General features: G+C 38.0%; 1 protein-coding gene across 10 annotated transcripts in view; it reads right to left on the bottom strand.

The window, feature by feature from the left end:
- dock1 (dedicator of cytokinesis 1) overlaps nt 1-15,325 on the bottom strand; it is a 230,549-nt gene that overhangs the window by 133,315 nt on the left and 81,909 nt on the right. For 9 of the 10 annotated variants that reach the window (XM_081393664.1, XM_081393666.1, XM_081393667.1 and 6 more), the window contains 4 exons: nt 14,801-14,871; nt 11,525-11,631; nt 7,621-7,748; nt 4,807-4,902 (listed from right to left, as the gene is read on the bottom strand). In XM_081393664.1, coding sequence (XP_081249790.1) covers nt 4,807-4,902; nt 7,621-7,748; nt 11,525-11,631; nt 14,801-14,871 — 402 coding nt within the window. The remainder of the gene's footprint in view (nt 1-4,806; nt 4,903-7,620; nt 7,749-11,524; nt 11,632-14,800; nt 14,872-15,325) is intronic. The other variant, XM_081393665.1, reaches the window with a different exon arrangement.

Raw genomic sequence — 15,325 nt, 5'->3', positions numbered from 1 at the left:
ATTTAATTTTTTTTTGCATTAATTTACAGTAATGATTATTGCTGGGGAAAAATATGCTTAATTGTAAAATTAAAGTTAATACAACTGCTTTTTTTCGTGAGACTCACTCATATGGCCAAAAACAGAGAGAGATATAAGAGTATAAAATGGAGCATGGAGAGTCAGAGCGATACGGACAGAAAGAATCACACACAACCTGCGATGCTTAAACGTCTCTCTGCTTCAGCTGACACACCAACAGTCTACAGGGAGAAGATGCCTTGTTCTTTCCTGACAACATACAAGTCACATTCACACTGCACAGTGACAAACTCATTTATCGAGTCGAGACGTACTGCTGAAACACGTGCAAAACTGAAACACACATCTCAAACGCATTAACTTGTTCAGTCTGGTTCTGTACACACTTTGTGGATTTAAATGAACATTCAGTTTTCACTTTCAGTGAGTGAAATGCAATGCAATCGTTATTCCCATATATATCAGAAGTCTGTGTGCACAGAAACGGGATAAAGAGACAGCCGTACTGAAAATAAAACACCCCTTTATATCAGAAAGTAAGTTTAATTGATGAAAATATCTAACAAATCAGGGCTAAAATCATCTCAAACAATACTGATTTCAGCCCACAAAAACACAAGAGCAAAGCATTCTGGGAACGTCACATCAGAGGACAAAAGCAGAGTCCCATCCAGAGATATGTGCCAAAGTCTTTTAAAAAGGGCAAAATAAACCACTTCACGGACAGGAAAACCCCCATTTCCACTGAATTGACTCTTTCCCTCTGGTGTGTGTCGGGCAACTTCAGAAACACAAGACGAGCCGTCCCCTCGTAATAGCTCTACTGTAGCCTAAAGAGACGATTAGATGTTTTTTCTGTTCCTTAAAAAGTGCAATTGATTTATTATGTGCAATATTGTGTATTTTATACAGTTTTTAAAACTATTTACTATACAAAAATAAAACATGAAAAATACAAAGAGTGGCTCTATTATCTGAGTACTGAGAAATATGTCTGTACAATGCATTTCATAGTACTTTTTATCCACGGGCTTGCATACGAATAAATTAAATGAATAAAATTATGTTTTTTTTTTATCATTTAGAAAAATGGTTATAGAAATAAAAATAACACTGACTTTTCTATGGTGGTTCTCACGTCAGGATTGTGAAGTGTAGAATTTCACTGGAAATGTGGTGATTTTGGGACACTACTGTCGTGCTGCAGATGCTAATTGTTGGAATGTGTAATTACTGAATGTGAGAAAAGCAGCTTTGCATTTTAAGAAAGCGGAATCTCAAATATCTCGTCCACCATGATGTCGCCCACCCAGATTAGACGAGATAAGAATAAACTCACTGCAGTGATCTAGGAGCAGCGAGGAGGGGAAAAAATAAATACAGAAATAAATAAAAATACAGATAGGCAACATGCTGACTGCGATTCCCTCCAGATGGCAACCGTAAGTTCAGAGGATTGATTCTGTGGAATTACTTTTACTGCGTGTCTGTACATGCATATCACACAATATTGGCTTAACAAATATTGAGAACAAAAATACTGAGCTATAACACAAAGAACCACCAAACACATGTAAATGCAGATGAGAAGCTGTGCTAAGCCACCTGTTTTTATTTATTTATTTATTTTTTTATTTGTCAAAGGGATCCTCAATGTATTTCTCTCTCTTTCTTACTTTCTTTCCCCGAAGCAAAGCAAAAGACACTCTGAGAGTTATTAAAATTCTCCAGGTCACAATGAAGGAGTTTGTGTGCGTTTGTGTTTATTAAGCCGGGAATTCCCATGCAAGCTTGCAGCGGCAACCATTCAGTATTTCCCTTGCGAGAGAGTTTGAAAAACTCATCTGAAATGCACTTAAAGGAAGACTGTCAGCAAAAACCTTCAGATAGAAATAAATCAATCCGAAGAGCCTCTCTATCATCACAAATGTATATTTAATGCACTGAGAATGTGGTGAGAATGTAAATCTAAGAGGATTTTGCTGCACTGATGCTGCAGACGGCACCTGCTGTCAGTCCTGAAATTACAGTCAAACAGAGCAGCCAATCAAAAGCCTTGTTCGTCCACCTGGCCCCTCCTACTGCAGAGGAATGGGAGGGGCTGAAAATACTCTGAATACATACAAGCACAGATCCTGATAAAGACAAGACTGCATATTAGAGAGAAAACCCTACTGAAAGGCGTAGATGAGGCTCTTGAATGCAACAAAGACAGAGAAAAGTCTAAAATACTAACATCCTAAGATCATATAAGATCATAAAATACCAGCCGAAAAAGTCTGATCATGCAAAACTCGCTGCCATGATGCTATAGTGAGCTGCTAAGCAGTTGTTTGAGTGGTTTTCAGGGTGTTCTAGAAACAGGGCATTGCTTTGGTTGCATTAGTGTATATTAGGTCGGTGGTTACTTGCCCAGGTCAAAATATATTCTGTAATTGGGATCCTCCATCCACGGGACCTTTAGACTCATTACAGTGTCAAATTGTGAATACAAGCACTCCTCTCTCCAATAGTACCTCTCCAACAAACCACACAATTACACATTATTCATGGTCGATAATCAAGAACGATCTGTAGGATTCAGACATTTTGAAGTTTTTCTTTACGGTACTGTAAGTGCACATCAGCATGCAGGACGTGTGTGGCTGTGCTGATCAGACTCATTTGAATTCTAGACTCACATGCAGCAAAACCACAGAGAAAAGTTAATGCATAAATCTGAATCTAAGCAACAGAGCCCTGACGAACAAGGTCACAGTGGAAGAGCTGCCTACAGAGACCACGCACACACACACTAAATGTACTATCAATCTACACACAATCCTGAAAACTGAAACTGCAACACATGCATTCTTAAACATGCTCAGCCTATACATAACAGCATACATATTCAAAATCACAGAGAGACAAATCTGTAATTCTGAGACCTCCAGATACTGAAATCCAGCATTAAACAATGACATTTTTACATGTCTCAAAGCAGGGTTGCTATTTGAGCCTTCAGCGATGCTCTGAAATGGCTTAAAAATGGTTCAACCAACATTTCAACCATTGATAGCCAATGATAGTATACTTTTGAAAGGCTACGCGTTCGACTGTATGCACACGTAAAAAAAAAAAAAAAGTAGTATACTTTGGGCTTAAGTTGCTTTGGTTAAAAGCATAAGCCAATGCTCCCATACTCACAATTTCCCTGTACAAAACAGAGGGATTGACTGCAAATGTCAGAGAAGAGTATATGTACCCTGAGAGCGATGAATGGGCATTATATGTGACCATTAGGATTCGAGTGTCTGGAGACCTTGCAACATAAGCAGGGTAGAAAGAGTGTATTCATGCATATGGCTGTAAGCACATATGGTGCAATGCTGCCAATTCAGATCCAGCAATCCAGTGACTTCACCATGAAATCAGAATTTTTTAATAGAATATTGTAGTGTTTATTATAAATGATTTACCCATCTACATCATTATTCATTCAAAGTAACTCCCCCTCTCTCTTGCAGAGACATCTCTTCTCCTCTATGATGACAGATTGTTCACCAGATTGCAAATGTTTATTACTTTTATATTTTTGCATTTTGGCTTATGCTTCTAACCAAAGCAACTTACATTGCACCAGGGGATCGAACCCATGACCTTGGCTTTACTAACCCCAGGCTCTACTGTATACACACACATGGTCATAAAACAAAAATAACATGAATAATCAATATTGAGCAGAATTTTAAAGTTGGTGTATCTCTACTTTCGCTGTTTGTCTTATTTGAAACATGAAAACTCCAGTCTCCATTAACTATAATTGCAGGAAAAAAAAAAACTAATCTTTTGTGTTCCACATAATAAAGAAAGTCATATGGGATATTCATATATATACAAAATATTCATTTTTGCGTGCACTATTCCTTTAAACACATAAATGGGTGGATAAGAGAGGGAAGAAGGGGGATGTTTAGCATGCATATGGAGAGATGTGGCTGTAAAAGACAAGGACAGCCACTACCAAGAGCCTAAAGCTCTCTAACAGTTAAACTATCCCCTAACACCTGATCTCAGACCAGCTCAGACAGGATTAAATAAATTAAAAAAACAGCAGCAAAATAAAGCCATGTGTGCTCCTGTTGGCAAACACACAGCAATCACAGGATCACAGGAGCTGTAAAACAGTGCACATTCACACCATCTGGACAAACAGCATGGTGAAATCAAATCAACACAAACACTGAGAAATGAACAGATCAACAGTGATCAAAAGACAGAAAAATATTTACAATGGCTCATACTTACACACACACACACTAGGTGGATGAGGCGGTGTTCACACTGCACACAAATGCAGTGGTTTAACCAATGGTGTGAGTTTAGGGGTGGGGCTATCAGTTTGGTGACCAATGGAGGATGAGTGAGTGTTTGGGAAACCTGTCTGTAAACAGTTGTTGTAGTTTTGTATGGTAGCACTAGCGGCACAGAAACTACACACTTCAGCTTAATGGTGTTATTTTCTGTCCAAACCACAAAAACAAAGGATTTGAGTCAGAAATGGCAAAAAAAAATGATTTTTGCTGCCTGTCTGAACAAAGCCTGACTGTGAGCGTGTGTGTGTGTGTGTGTGTGTGTGTGTGTGTGTGTGTGTGTGTGTGTGTGTGGAGCCATTTGATGATTGCAGACAGCAGTCGATTGCACTGATATGGTAGAACACACTGTTACTAACCACGGACACAGGAAAGCCAAAAAATGCAGCATATCCCAAAGGAACAACCCTGTGACGAAGAGAAACACACTTACTATGAGAAAAGAGTCTCGTCCCATGGAGATCACAGTCCTGTTTACTGTCCTCAGAAGCTTCTCCATTATGATCTGTACGTGCCACTGCGTCGGGCCCTAAAACGACACGCAGAGACACAGAAATATACCACAAATAAATGACTTATCCACACAAGACAACATTAAACACATCTCTGGTGGGTGACATTCAGTGATGGGGGAAGAATGAACTATTGAACTGACAAAAAAAACTCTCTATGAGGGTTTCCACAAAAATATTAGGCAGAACTGTTTTCAACAATGATAATCAGAAATGTTTTTTGAGCAGCAAATCATCAGAATGATTTCTGAAAGATCATGTGACACTGAAGACTGGAGTAATGATGCTGAAAATCCAGCTTTGATCACAGGAAAAAATTACATTTTAAAATATATTCAAAAATACAAGTTATTTTACATTGTAATAATATTTCTCAATATTACTGTTTTTACTGAATTGTTGGTCAAATAAATGCAGCCTTGATGAACAAAAGAGACTTTTCAAAAACATCAAAACAAAAAAATAGACAGTACTGTAGTTTAATTAGCTTTGTCCAAAAGCTATTAGTGATGGCAATAATTGTGTTGAACTGAGCTATAAAGTTTTCTGCACAGTCAGCGCCGCAGGAAATCTGTGTGATCGAGGTCTAACGCTGCCCAGCTGGTGCCGTGTTCACTAGTCAAAGAAAGATACTAAATTAACAGATACTGAATTAGTATAGTAAAGATATTTCTTCATATTTCACTGGTGTAAAATAAACTGCATCGCATCCCGTCGCTCTGAGCCGTGTGTGTTTGCTAGTGGGGATCCTGATACACACACAGCAGATCGTCAATTATTAAACAAAGGATGCAGCTAATCTCCAACCAGCGACGAGAGAGCGCTGTGCTCGACTGTGACGTGTGTATTACGCAACACATGCTCAATTATCAAGTAAACACACACACTCGCACAACGGTTCAAAGGATGCTTCACCCACAGCACCATGCAGTGGGAGAATCAGTGACGTATGGATATGTGTGTGTGTCAAGCAGTGTTATTTTAGTATCACTGAGATACTAGGGTATTCATTTTTATTTCAGTTTTAGTTATTATACACAGTGTATACACAGTGTGTGTGTGTATATACATATATATATATACACACATAAAGAAAGAAATAAAGAAAAGTTATTATGCATATTATGAGTTTAATATGCAGTTTACTGTGTAGTATTTCATCATACTCTTATTCAAAAGCACCCAAAATACTAAATGCACCCAGTTAAAATATTTTATGCAAATGAGGCTTATCACAGAATGCACTTACTCTAAAGTAGAGGAGATTTCATCTAACAGAGACATTTGTGGAAGTTTTGTATTGATCATGGCGGCAGTAACTGATCAAATGTTGGAGAAGAGCATTTTGACTGGGCAGATATCCAGAAGTGCTGTGCAGTCGAGTGCTGACCGAAGAGGCCAATTAACAGTTGTAATAAGAGCCAGAAATTAATTAACTTTAATTAAATAAACTCGCATCTCTGACTGGGTCACATACAGGTCATTGAAGTTAAAGGAGGACATGAGATAAAGATTAGCCGATTAGCCAATCAATGTTGTTTCAAACCTGGTAAAAGCATACTTGACTTTTTAGACTTTAAAGTAATAATTATTTCCGTCACAAAACTGAGATTTTATTAGGGCTGAAAGAAAAACAAAATTGATACACGTGAATATCGCAATATTATATTTGGTGATACTGTCTCGATATTTATTTGTTTACCTCCAAGATTCATGTTCAGTGGAATTGTGTTTGGTTATAACCCGACCGACCGATGGCAGTTTTATCTCAGGACGTTAGCATTAGCATTAGCATACCGGCTCCCGTCACGGTGTGCAGCGCTGAAGTGTGGACTCATTTTGGCTTCCACTATAAAGAAACCACTAAGGAGATCTGCAAAATAAGCCATGCTAAATTCCAATACTCAGGAAACGCATTGAATCTGAGAGCTCACATATCCGCGCTGCTGAGAGTGCCGTTTCGATAGAATATACAAATATGTACAGTACTCTTTCCTCTCAATAACAAAATAAACCCAGCAAAAATGACAGCCGTGAGAAAAAAAAATCTGCAAGATAGCGTCTGATCATAGTGATGTGGATATGTTTGCATCATCTCCAGTCAAGGCATGTTTATATAGCACTTTACTCAATACATGTAGATGCTTTAAAGCAAGAAGCTTTACGGTATTAAATATATAAAAATAAAAAACAGTGCCATGAAGTCATGGAGTGGACTATGCATTTTCTCTGATTAAATACTTGAGAAATTAAAAAAACTGCTATACTGTGAACCTCTGGTAGGATTCAAGATATATATATATATACATATATACTTGGATTGCACAAAATAGTGATTAGTAATATAAATGCAAACCAGATCCACTGTTTTGATTAAATAAAAGTTTTTGCTCAGTTTTTATGCATATGGTGATGTGTTCTTAATGACCGTTTTTCGGTCGTAAAAAATATCATAAAATATCGCCTATTTTAAAGTATCACAATATATCGTATCCTAACCCCTGTATCGTGATAAGTATTGTATCGGATTATTGGCAATACATAGCCGTAGTTTTTAGGAAACTTGGATTTTCCATTTTAGTGTGTACTACTCCTTCAAGAAACAGGGAATGTGTGTGTGTGTGTGTGTGTGTGTGTGTGTGTGTGTGTGTGTGTGTGTGTGTGTGTGTGTGTGTGTGTGTGTGTGTGTGTGTGTGTGTGTGTGTGTGTGTGTGTGTGTGTGTGTGTGTTCTCACCACGTCCTTCCTGTAAAGCACCTCCAGGATGTTGCTGAGAAGCTGACAGCAGGAGTCCAGCTCTTCATGATTCTCCAGATGAAGTTTCAGCTGATCCGTCATCAAAGGCAACAGGATCTCTCTGCAGTCTATACACACACACACACACACACACACACACACACACACACACACACACACAAACAAAAAAACACACAAACACACACACACAAATGTGAAATACTCCCTTCACAACCTGAAGTGACCATATAGGCAGACTTACTTAGCCAATCAATAAAATCAACAAAAGAATATGGAAATAAAAATATTTTTTAAATGAAAATAAAATAAAAGTTTTAAATGTTAAAACATTAAAAAAAAGTATGCTATGGCAACACGAAATATTTAAAATAGCCACGAAATATTAAGGAATCTGTACTATTTGTAGCAGGGTTATTTTTATAAATGAAACTACAACAAAACTAAACCTAAACTGAAATGGAAAATAATAATATATTTTTTTTTTAACTCAAAAATGACTAAAACAACAAAATTACTAAAACTTTTACTGAAATTAAAATGCAATCGGAAATTGTGAACAAAATCTAATTCAAAATATGAATGAAATTATAATATCTCGATGCAAAAGTTACATTGATTTGTTGGTGACTAGACAAATGTAAGCAGGTGAGTGGCACTGATCATAATGAAAATATAAAAAATAAAAAAATAATAATATAGTAGTGTGTGAGAGCTGAATCAATGTATTTTTTTTTGTTCAATGAGAGACATTACTGGAGCAAACACACACAGGAACTCCCGCTGGCCTTCCTGAAAGCTCATTTGTCATGCTGTTCGGGCCAGTTTAAAATCGTACAAATAAATCCACACTATCCTTTTACGAGTGCATGCACAATACGCTTATGCATTAAATAACTGACCTGCCCGTGAACTTTGAGACATCTCTTCACAAGCCAAAATTAAAATCAGGTTCACAGCAGAATAAATCACAGCATCTGACATCAGCAGCGAGCTGTGCATTTAAAAAAAAAATTATACATCTGCCAAATGAATAAATGTTTCTAGAAGGTCAATACACAGAAATGTTGTGACCTGTCTGATGCACACTGAAAAAAATTGAAAAATATAAAATCAGTCTCAAACTGTTGGCTTCAAACTGATTCGATGTCTAAGCAATTTCCAAGGTTCAGGAAATTGCTTAAACACAAGGCAAGATTTTTACAAGTCTACTGAGCAAAAAAAAAAAAAATTATGAAAATAACACGTTAAAATCGTGCACGCTTCCAAGAAACATTGCAGAATTTTAAGTTTGACCGTTTTTGTGCCATCAATTTATTTTTCTGTTTTGTTTGCAGAGTTATGTTCATGAAATAATCAATTCATATTGCATGGCTTGCTGGAATATTTGATTATGATCATGGCAATCAGAGCATTCTGCGGTCAAATGTTTCCAACATTCTCTCTCTCTCTTCTTGCATGATAAAACAACTGAAGATGTAACTTCATTTGTTCACTAACTTGTTTATGTGGTACTGTAAGTAGCCGTGTAATAAGAGTTACTTTATGGACAGAAAATTTCAGAAAGCTGACATTCATTTATTCAAACGAACGAACGAACGGCTCAATCAATCAATCAATCCAAAAGACAGTCACTGTGAAGGTCCTCAAAGCACAGATCAGTCTGCAGGTTTACTCCAGCTCAGCACACTGAGGGATATATTGCTTTCATAAGAGCAGAGTTTCCCGTTACATTTATAAAGTGCAGAGAACAAGAATAGAAAACAAGACTGTTGTTTTCAAACTCATGTTCAGTCAGACAGAAATGGTCAGTGATATAAAAAGTATAAAAAGTGTTTTTTGAAGAAGTGAAGGCTGACATCACATGACTGAAAACAATCATCTAGTGCATGTGTGTTCAGAGGGAGAAACAGACTTCAGGAGTCACCAAGACACTAATCCAGAACTCAGTGACATGCTTTACTCTGCCCTCAAAAACATCGACTTCAGAGCCACGATAATAACATATTGAATAAAAAGAATAAATAAATAAAATACTGCATAAATTAATGAATAAATGCAGTTATAATGTTAAGTTTAGAGAAGTGAAAAGCACAATCACAGGCTTTATGGGGCTCTATGATTTCATATTGACACGTGGCACCAATTTATAGATTAGAATAGATTAGACTCGACTTTGGTCCAGATCAGCAACCGCAGGAATGAGCGACAGTAACAGTCATGCTCGCTCGCCTTGGAAAACAAACATTAAAACGGCATATTAGCATGCTGTCAAACAGAATTCAGACATTAACATCAGACTAACGCTCATTAGACAGAAACGAAACCTGAAATCTTCTAGAAACACGTAATTTGCATGAGTCAACAGTCATGTGAAGTTTACATTAGCTAAATCTTTGTTTACAATAAATCGAAGTTGACAAATCTGTGCTGAAGTACAATGAAACGCATACACACATACACACACACACACACACACACATTACTCAGAAAAACCAAAAGAAGTGACACCAGCCGCGAGCACGCTCAACACATTTGTTCAGGTTAGACAAGCCCATTTGTGGGTAATTTATTCCAGTGGAGCAGTTGGCACTGGAAAGCGTGCACTGGAGTCCTTCAGTGAGACACGACAAAAAGATCTACAGCTCAACAACTTTTCAAATCTCATTTTTCCACAGACTACTGGTGCCAAAAACGAGCGAGTTAGAAAGACCAGCAGCAGCTTATAAAGCACTGCAACAGATCTAGAAGAGTCGTCAGCAGGGTAAACAACATTACTATTATTCCACAACTATGATTTATAGGCTTAGTTGTGGAAATGTCTTTAGTGATTTCATTATTTCATATCCAATATTCTGTTCTGAATTTTCTAAGTTATGAATTATCTTGCATTTATCCTGCTGTGTTAAATGCATTAAAAGTATATACAAAGCTAATGTTGCACATGCTCGCAGCTCAAAATTATTTATCAAATTATCCAATTATTTACACTTGTAAATGAATCAAATGATCTTACTCTTCTTCATTAAATCCTGCTTTCTTTATGTTGTTCCTTATGAGAGCGAGAGAGACTGAAGTGCATGAGACAGTGCATGGACGTGTGATGAGTGATTTAATTAAGTCAGAACAGGAGACACATCCACTGATAATTACTGCTGAACGACGTGCATCTACTTACAATCGACCCGCAGAGCTGCCATATGTCACTGCTTTAACACTACACTTCCCCTTGGGACGCATCCAAACACACACAACACACACATGCACACAACACATTTCTGTAACTAAACAAACTCAGTTTGACAGAGAACTGGTGCACATGACTTACACACTCACACCATCCTTACATACGGCATCATTCATGCAAATTCACAAATATTCATGAGAATTATCCGGATTCCTGCTAGAAATACACCAATGTAGAACTTTTTGCAGACAACTGTACATCATGCATTACTACAATTGGATGGATGGATGGATGGATGGATGGATGGATGGATGGATGGATGGATGGATGGATGGATGGATGGATGGATGGATGGATGGATGGATGGATGGATGGATGGATGGATGGATGGATGGATGGATGGATGGATGGATGGATGGATGGATGGATGGATGGATGGATGGATGGATGGATGGATGGATGGATGGATGGATGGATGGATGGATGGATGGATGGATGGATGGATGGAATATTCAACGTGGGCAACCATGTAATCTTCATAAGGCTTTGCATTTTACCCGTCAGAAGAGATGTGCTTCCAGAAAACACACCAATCACGACGTCGCACAGCCACCAGTAAAAAACACACCATCATACAGCTGGTGTCAGACAGTGACCTTTAGAGACAATCCGTGTGTGTGTGTTTGTCTGTGTACGTACCATGCTGAGTAAACAGGTCGCTGTGGACGATGTCAATCATGCAGTTCAACTTCTGCTTCACCAGACGCCCCAGAGGAACTTTGAGTATAAAGTCACTGAACAGCTTGCTGGAGAAAGAGAGAAAGACATGGAGGGAGGGTTAACACTGCTTTTAACTGCACAACTACAACTTAGTTAACACTAACAGATGTCTTTGGATGTGTGTGTGTTTGAACATCCCTCTCTTCTCATCTCCACTTGCTGTTGAAGTGACAGCTCATATCTAAAACATGCTAAGTGCCGTGGGCTATACCTCTCTGTCCTCATCTGAATTCACACACACACAAGCCCAGGGCACAACAGGAGAGCAGTGGTTCATTTTGTGGAAAGAACTGGCTCTTGATGAAAGCAAGATGAGAGCAGTCGATGGCAGACGATGACAGAATTCAGAGATGGCCTCATTCAGCGTTTGTTTGGTCTGTGTGTGTGTGGGACCCTCGACCTCTCTGCTGAGCAAACACACTTCTATGACAATGAACTGTGAGCAAACAGTGCAATGCTAACACATTGTGCACTAACCAGGCCTTGAGTCATATTTCTGCCCTGATAGTGAATAGAGCAAAACACATTTCCTGAACGGGTCCTTTGGTCAGTCAAACAGACAGTCTCAAACATGCTATTGTTCAGGATTCTCAAACAAACATATTCACAACCTGATCTGAAGTATCAGTGTCAGTGTTTATAATTTTTGGGAGATTTCACATACAAATGACTTCCTTACTTCTGTCTCTGCACATTAAACGGTGAAAAATCATAAATAAAAATAGATTTCTTCCTGATTGTTTTGCACAACAGTGCCTTTTACCCGATATTATATCAACAGGAATAGAAATATGAAGGAAAGTAAATGGAAAGAGAAAGGTGAATGAGCGTAACAGGTGGGAAAAAAAAGAAATACAAGAGTAAAGAAAAAAGAAAAGGGGATGGGAAAAGTGAGCCAAGAAAACAATACAAGGATAAGAAAATAAAAAAGGGAAAAGGAAAAGTAAAAAAGGAAAGGAAAGGAAAATAAAGGAAAGGAAACTGGAAAATAAAGTTAAGAAAATGGAGGCAAAGGGAGTCCAGAAAAGGGGAAATAAATGAGATAAGGAAAAGTAAAAGACAAACGAAAAAGGGAGTCAAAAAAGGGGAAAATAAAACCGATATGAAAAAGAAAAGGGAAAAGGACAAGGACAAGAAAAAAATTAGTCATGAAAAGGGAAAAAAAACAGGGAAAAGGAAAGGAAAAAAGAAAAAAGAAAAAAGGGATGGGGAAAGTGTGCCAAGAAAAAGGGAAATAAAACAAACATAAAAGCGGAAAAAGGAAGAGGGAAAAGGAAAAGGGAAGGGAAAAGCGAGTCGAGAAAAAGGGAAACAAGAGATTAGGAAACGGCAAAAGAAAAGAGAAAGGGAAAAAAAGGAAAGTGAAAAATGAATCATGACACCGAGAAATAAAAGAGATAAGGAAAAGGAAAAGGGGAAGCTAATGGAAAAGGCCAGGTTTGCTCTGGCAGAGCTGGATGTGGTGAAGAGACTGAAGAGACACAGGAGGGGTTGAAATCCTCTTAACCCCATCAAACTCTCCACCAGAGGAAGAACCATGAGCATTAAAGAACAAGGGATGAAAAGAAGGGAAGAACAGAACGAGGCTTTGCAAAGTGGGAGAATTACAGTGAGAGGCCACTTCAGTCAGGACACACATGGGTCTCTAAGCTGAAGCGTTTATCCGGCACATTTGAGACTAACTAGCTGTTAAATACACCATTGAACTAATGGATTATAATATTTCAGCATTATAATAACCATCAACCATCCTGCAATTCAGCAAATGGCATCAGCCGTATCAGCTGACCACTAGTTAACGAATCACTTGGCTGCGACTAAATGTAACTACTTTATATGCATATACTTCCATTCATGCGGTAACATCTGAGGCAAAATACAACAAGAACACAAATTACTCTGGGAATCAAACAAGATTCCCGCTGTTACAAAAAATTGGTTTGGGAAGGAAAGGCCATGATCAGATAAACCTCAAAGAAGAAGAAGCAGGATTAATATCGTCATCTCTCACAGTGTGTGTGTGTGTGTGTGCGTGTGTGTGTGTGTGTGTGTGTGTGTGTGTGTGTGTGTGTGTGTGTGTGTGTGTGTGTGTAGTAAATTTAGCCATCACAAGACCCGCCTAACTCCATTAAAATGCCACTCAGGGATTGAACGCATTATCCAGACCAACAGACAGGATCAGCGAGTGACCACCACGTCTCCACGGCAACGGGATCACTTTGTGCTGAGTGTGTGTGGAATCTAAAGTGTGTGAGAAATACTTGAGCAGCAAAGCAACGCAGTAATGATAATGACATGCGAGCAAAACTCCATCGGGCAGAAAGATGTTAATGAAGATCAGATCCACAGAAACTTGTGTGAGGAACACTAAACTCGTGCGGATCAGACTTGAGAACTCCACTCCTCAGACCTGATTTCATGAAGAGCCTCTAGAAGTCACTTAAGATGGAGACAGACACGTGATGAGAGGAACAGGATGAGATGAGAGGCATGAGGAGAGAGAGACAGGATGAGGATGAACAGGTAGAACTAAAGAGAGAGAGAGAGAAGCAGCAGGATGAAGAGAGAAACATGGGGAAAGAGACACAGGATGAGGATAACAATGGTTTTTGTTTTTTGGTGAGAGAGAGCATGAAAAAAGAAAAAGATGGGATGAGGAGAAAGAGACAAGATGGCAGGATGAGCAACAATATTGTTTTATTCATTTATTTTTAGAGGGTTTTTTTAATTAAATATCATTAAAAATAAATTAAAAATAAACAAAAATAAATAAATTTTTATCAAATAAAACAAAATAAATAAAAATAATAAATCAATTAAATATACAAATAAAATAAAAATAAAGGTAATTCTAAATCAAAACTATTGCAAGTATGCATTAATTCATTTATTTTAAAAAAGTGACACACACATACATACATATACACACACACACACATTCAATTGTGAATTATTTTACAGATGTGGCTTTGGTGGGATTGAGCTCTTTAATCAGCTTTTATTTCAATTTGTTGCTCGTTCTTTGAAAGCTCTGCTGCAACACACTCACTCTTTATTAAATTGTGCCTGTGTGCATCCCTGAATATATTTAAACACCAAACATGCAGCATTAAAACACGCAACCAATTAAAGAATATCTCCTATATTTGCTAAAAACACGAACACGACCTGAAGACACAAGCGTGATAAACTCACCTGAGCTCCTTTGGATCAAAGACCAGTTTCAGATCGTTGACGATAGTTGGGACGTATTTCAGCGCGGCACCCTAGAAATTCACACAAACAAGGATATATTAGTATGATCTAAAAATTCCATTAAACACATTAAATAAGGGAGGAAATCATGGTTAGACAGAAAAAAAAAAAAAAATTAAATGTAGTGGATTGTGTTATTTCTGATTAAATGTGCTGTGACATCACATTGTTTAAATAATTATATGAAGCTGTCAAGACCCGTATTTAATGATTATGAGACAGATTTTCCTCAGTCTATTTCTGCTCAGAGCAAACCCCGCTGTGATGAACGGCCCGAGGAGTGAGCTGTCAATGGAAGATGGACTTCATGCAGAGATACACAAACACTCCAATACTCTCCAACACCCCAGTCAATATACAGCGCACAGATGATCAGTGAACCAAGAACACGTGTGTTTCCTCCTACCAGCTAACACTACCGCCAAACCGTTCATCTAGATATCAGAGCAGCACAGTCACCAGCAG

The sequence above is a fragment of the Scardinius erythrophthalmus genome, assembly GCF_964197995.2.
Source record: "Scardinius erythrophthalmus genome assembly, chromosome: 18".
Lineage (NCBI taxonomy): Eukaryota > Metazoa > Chordata > Actinopteri > Cypriniformes > Leuciscidae > Scardinius > Scardinius erythrophthalmus.
The sequence above is the reverse complement of the archived record's forward strand: the minus strand, read 5'-3'. Positions and strand labels throughout refer to the sequence as shown.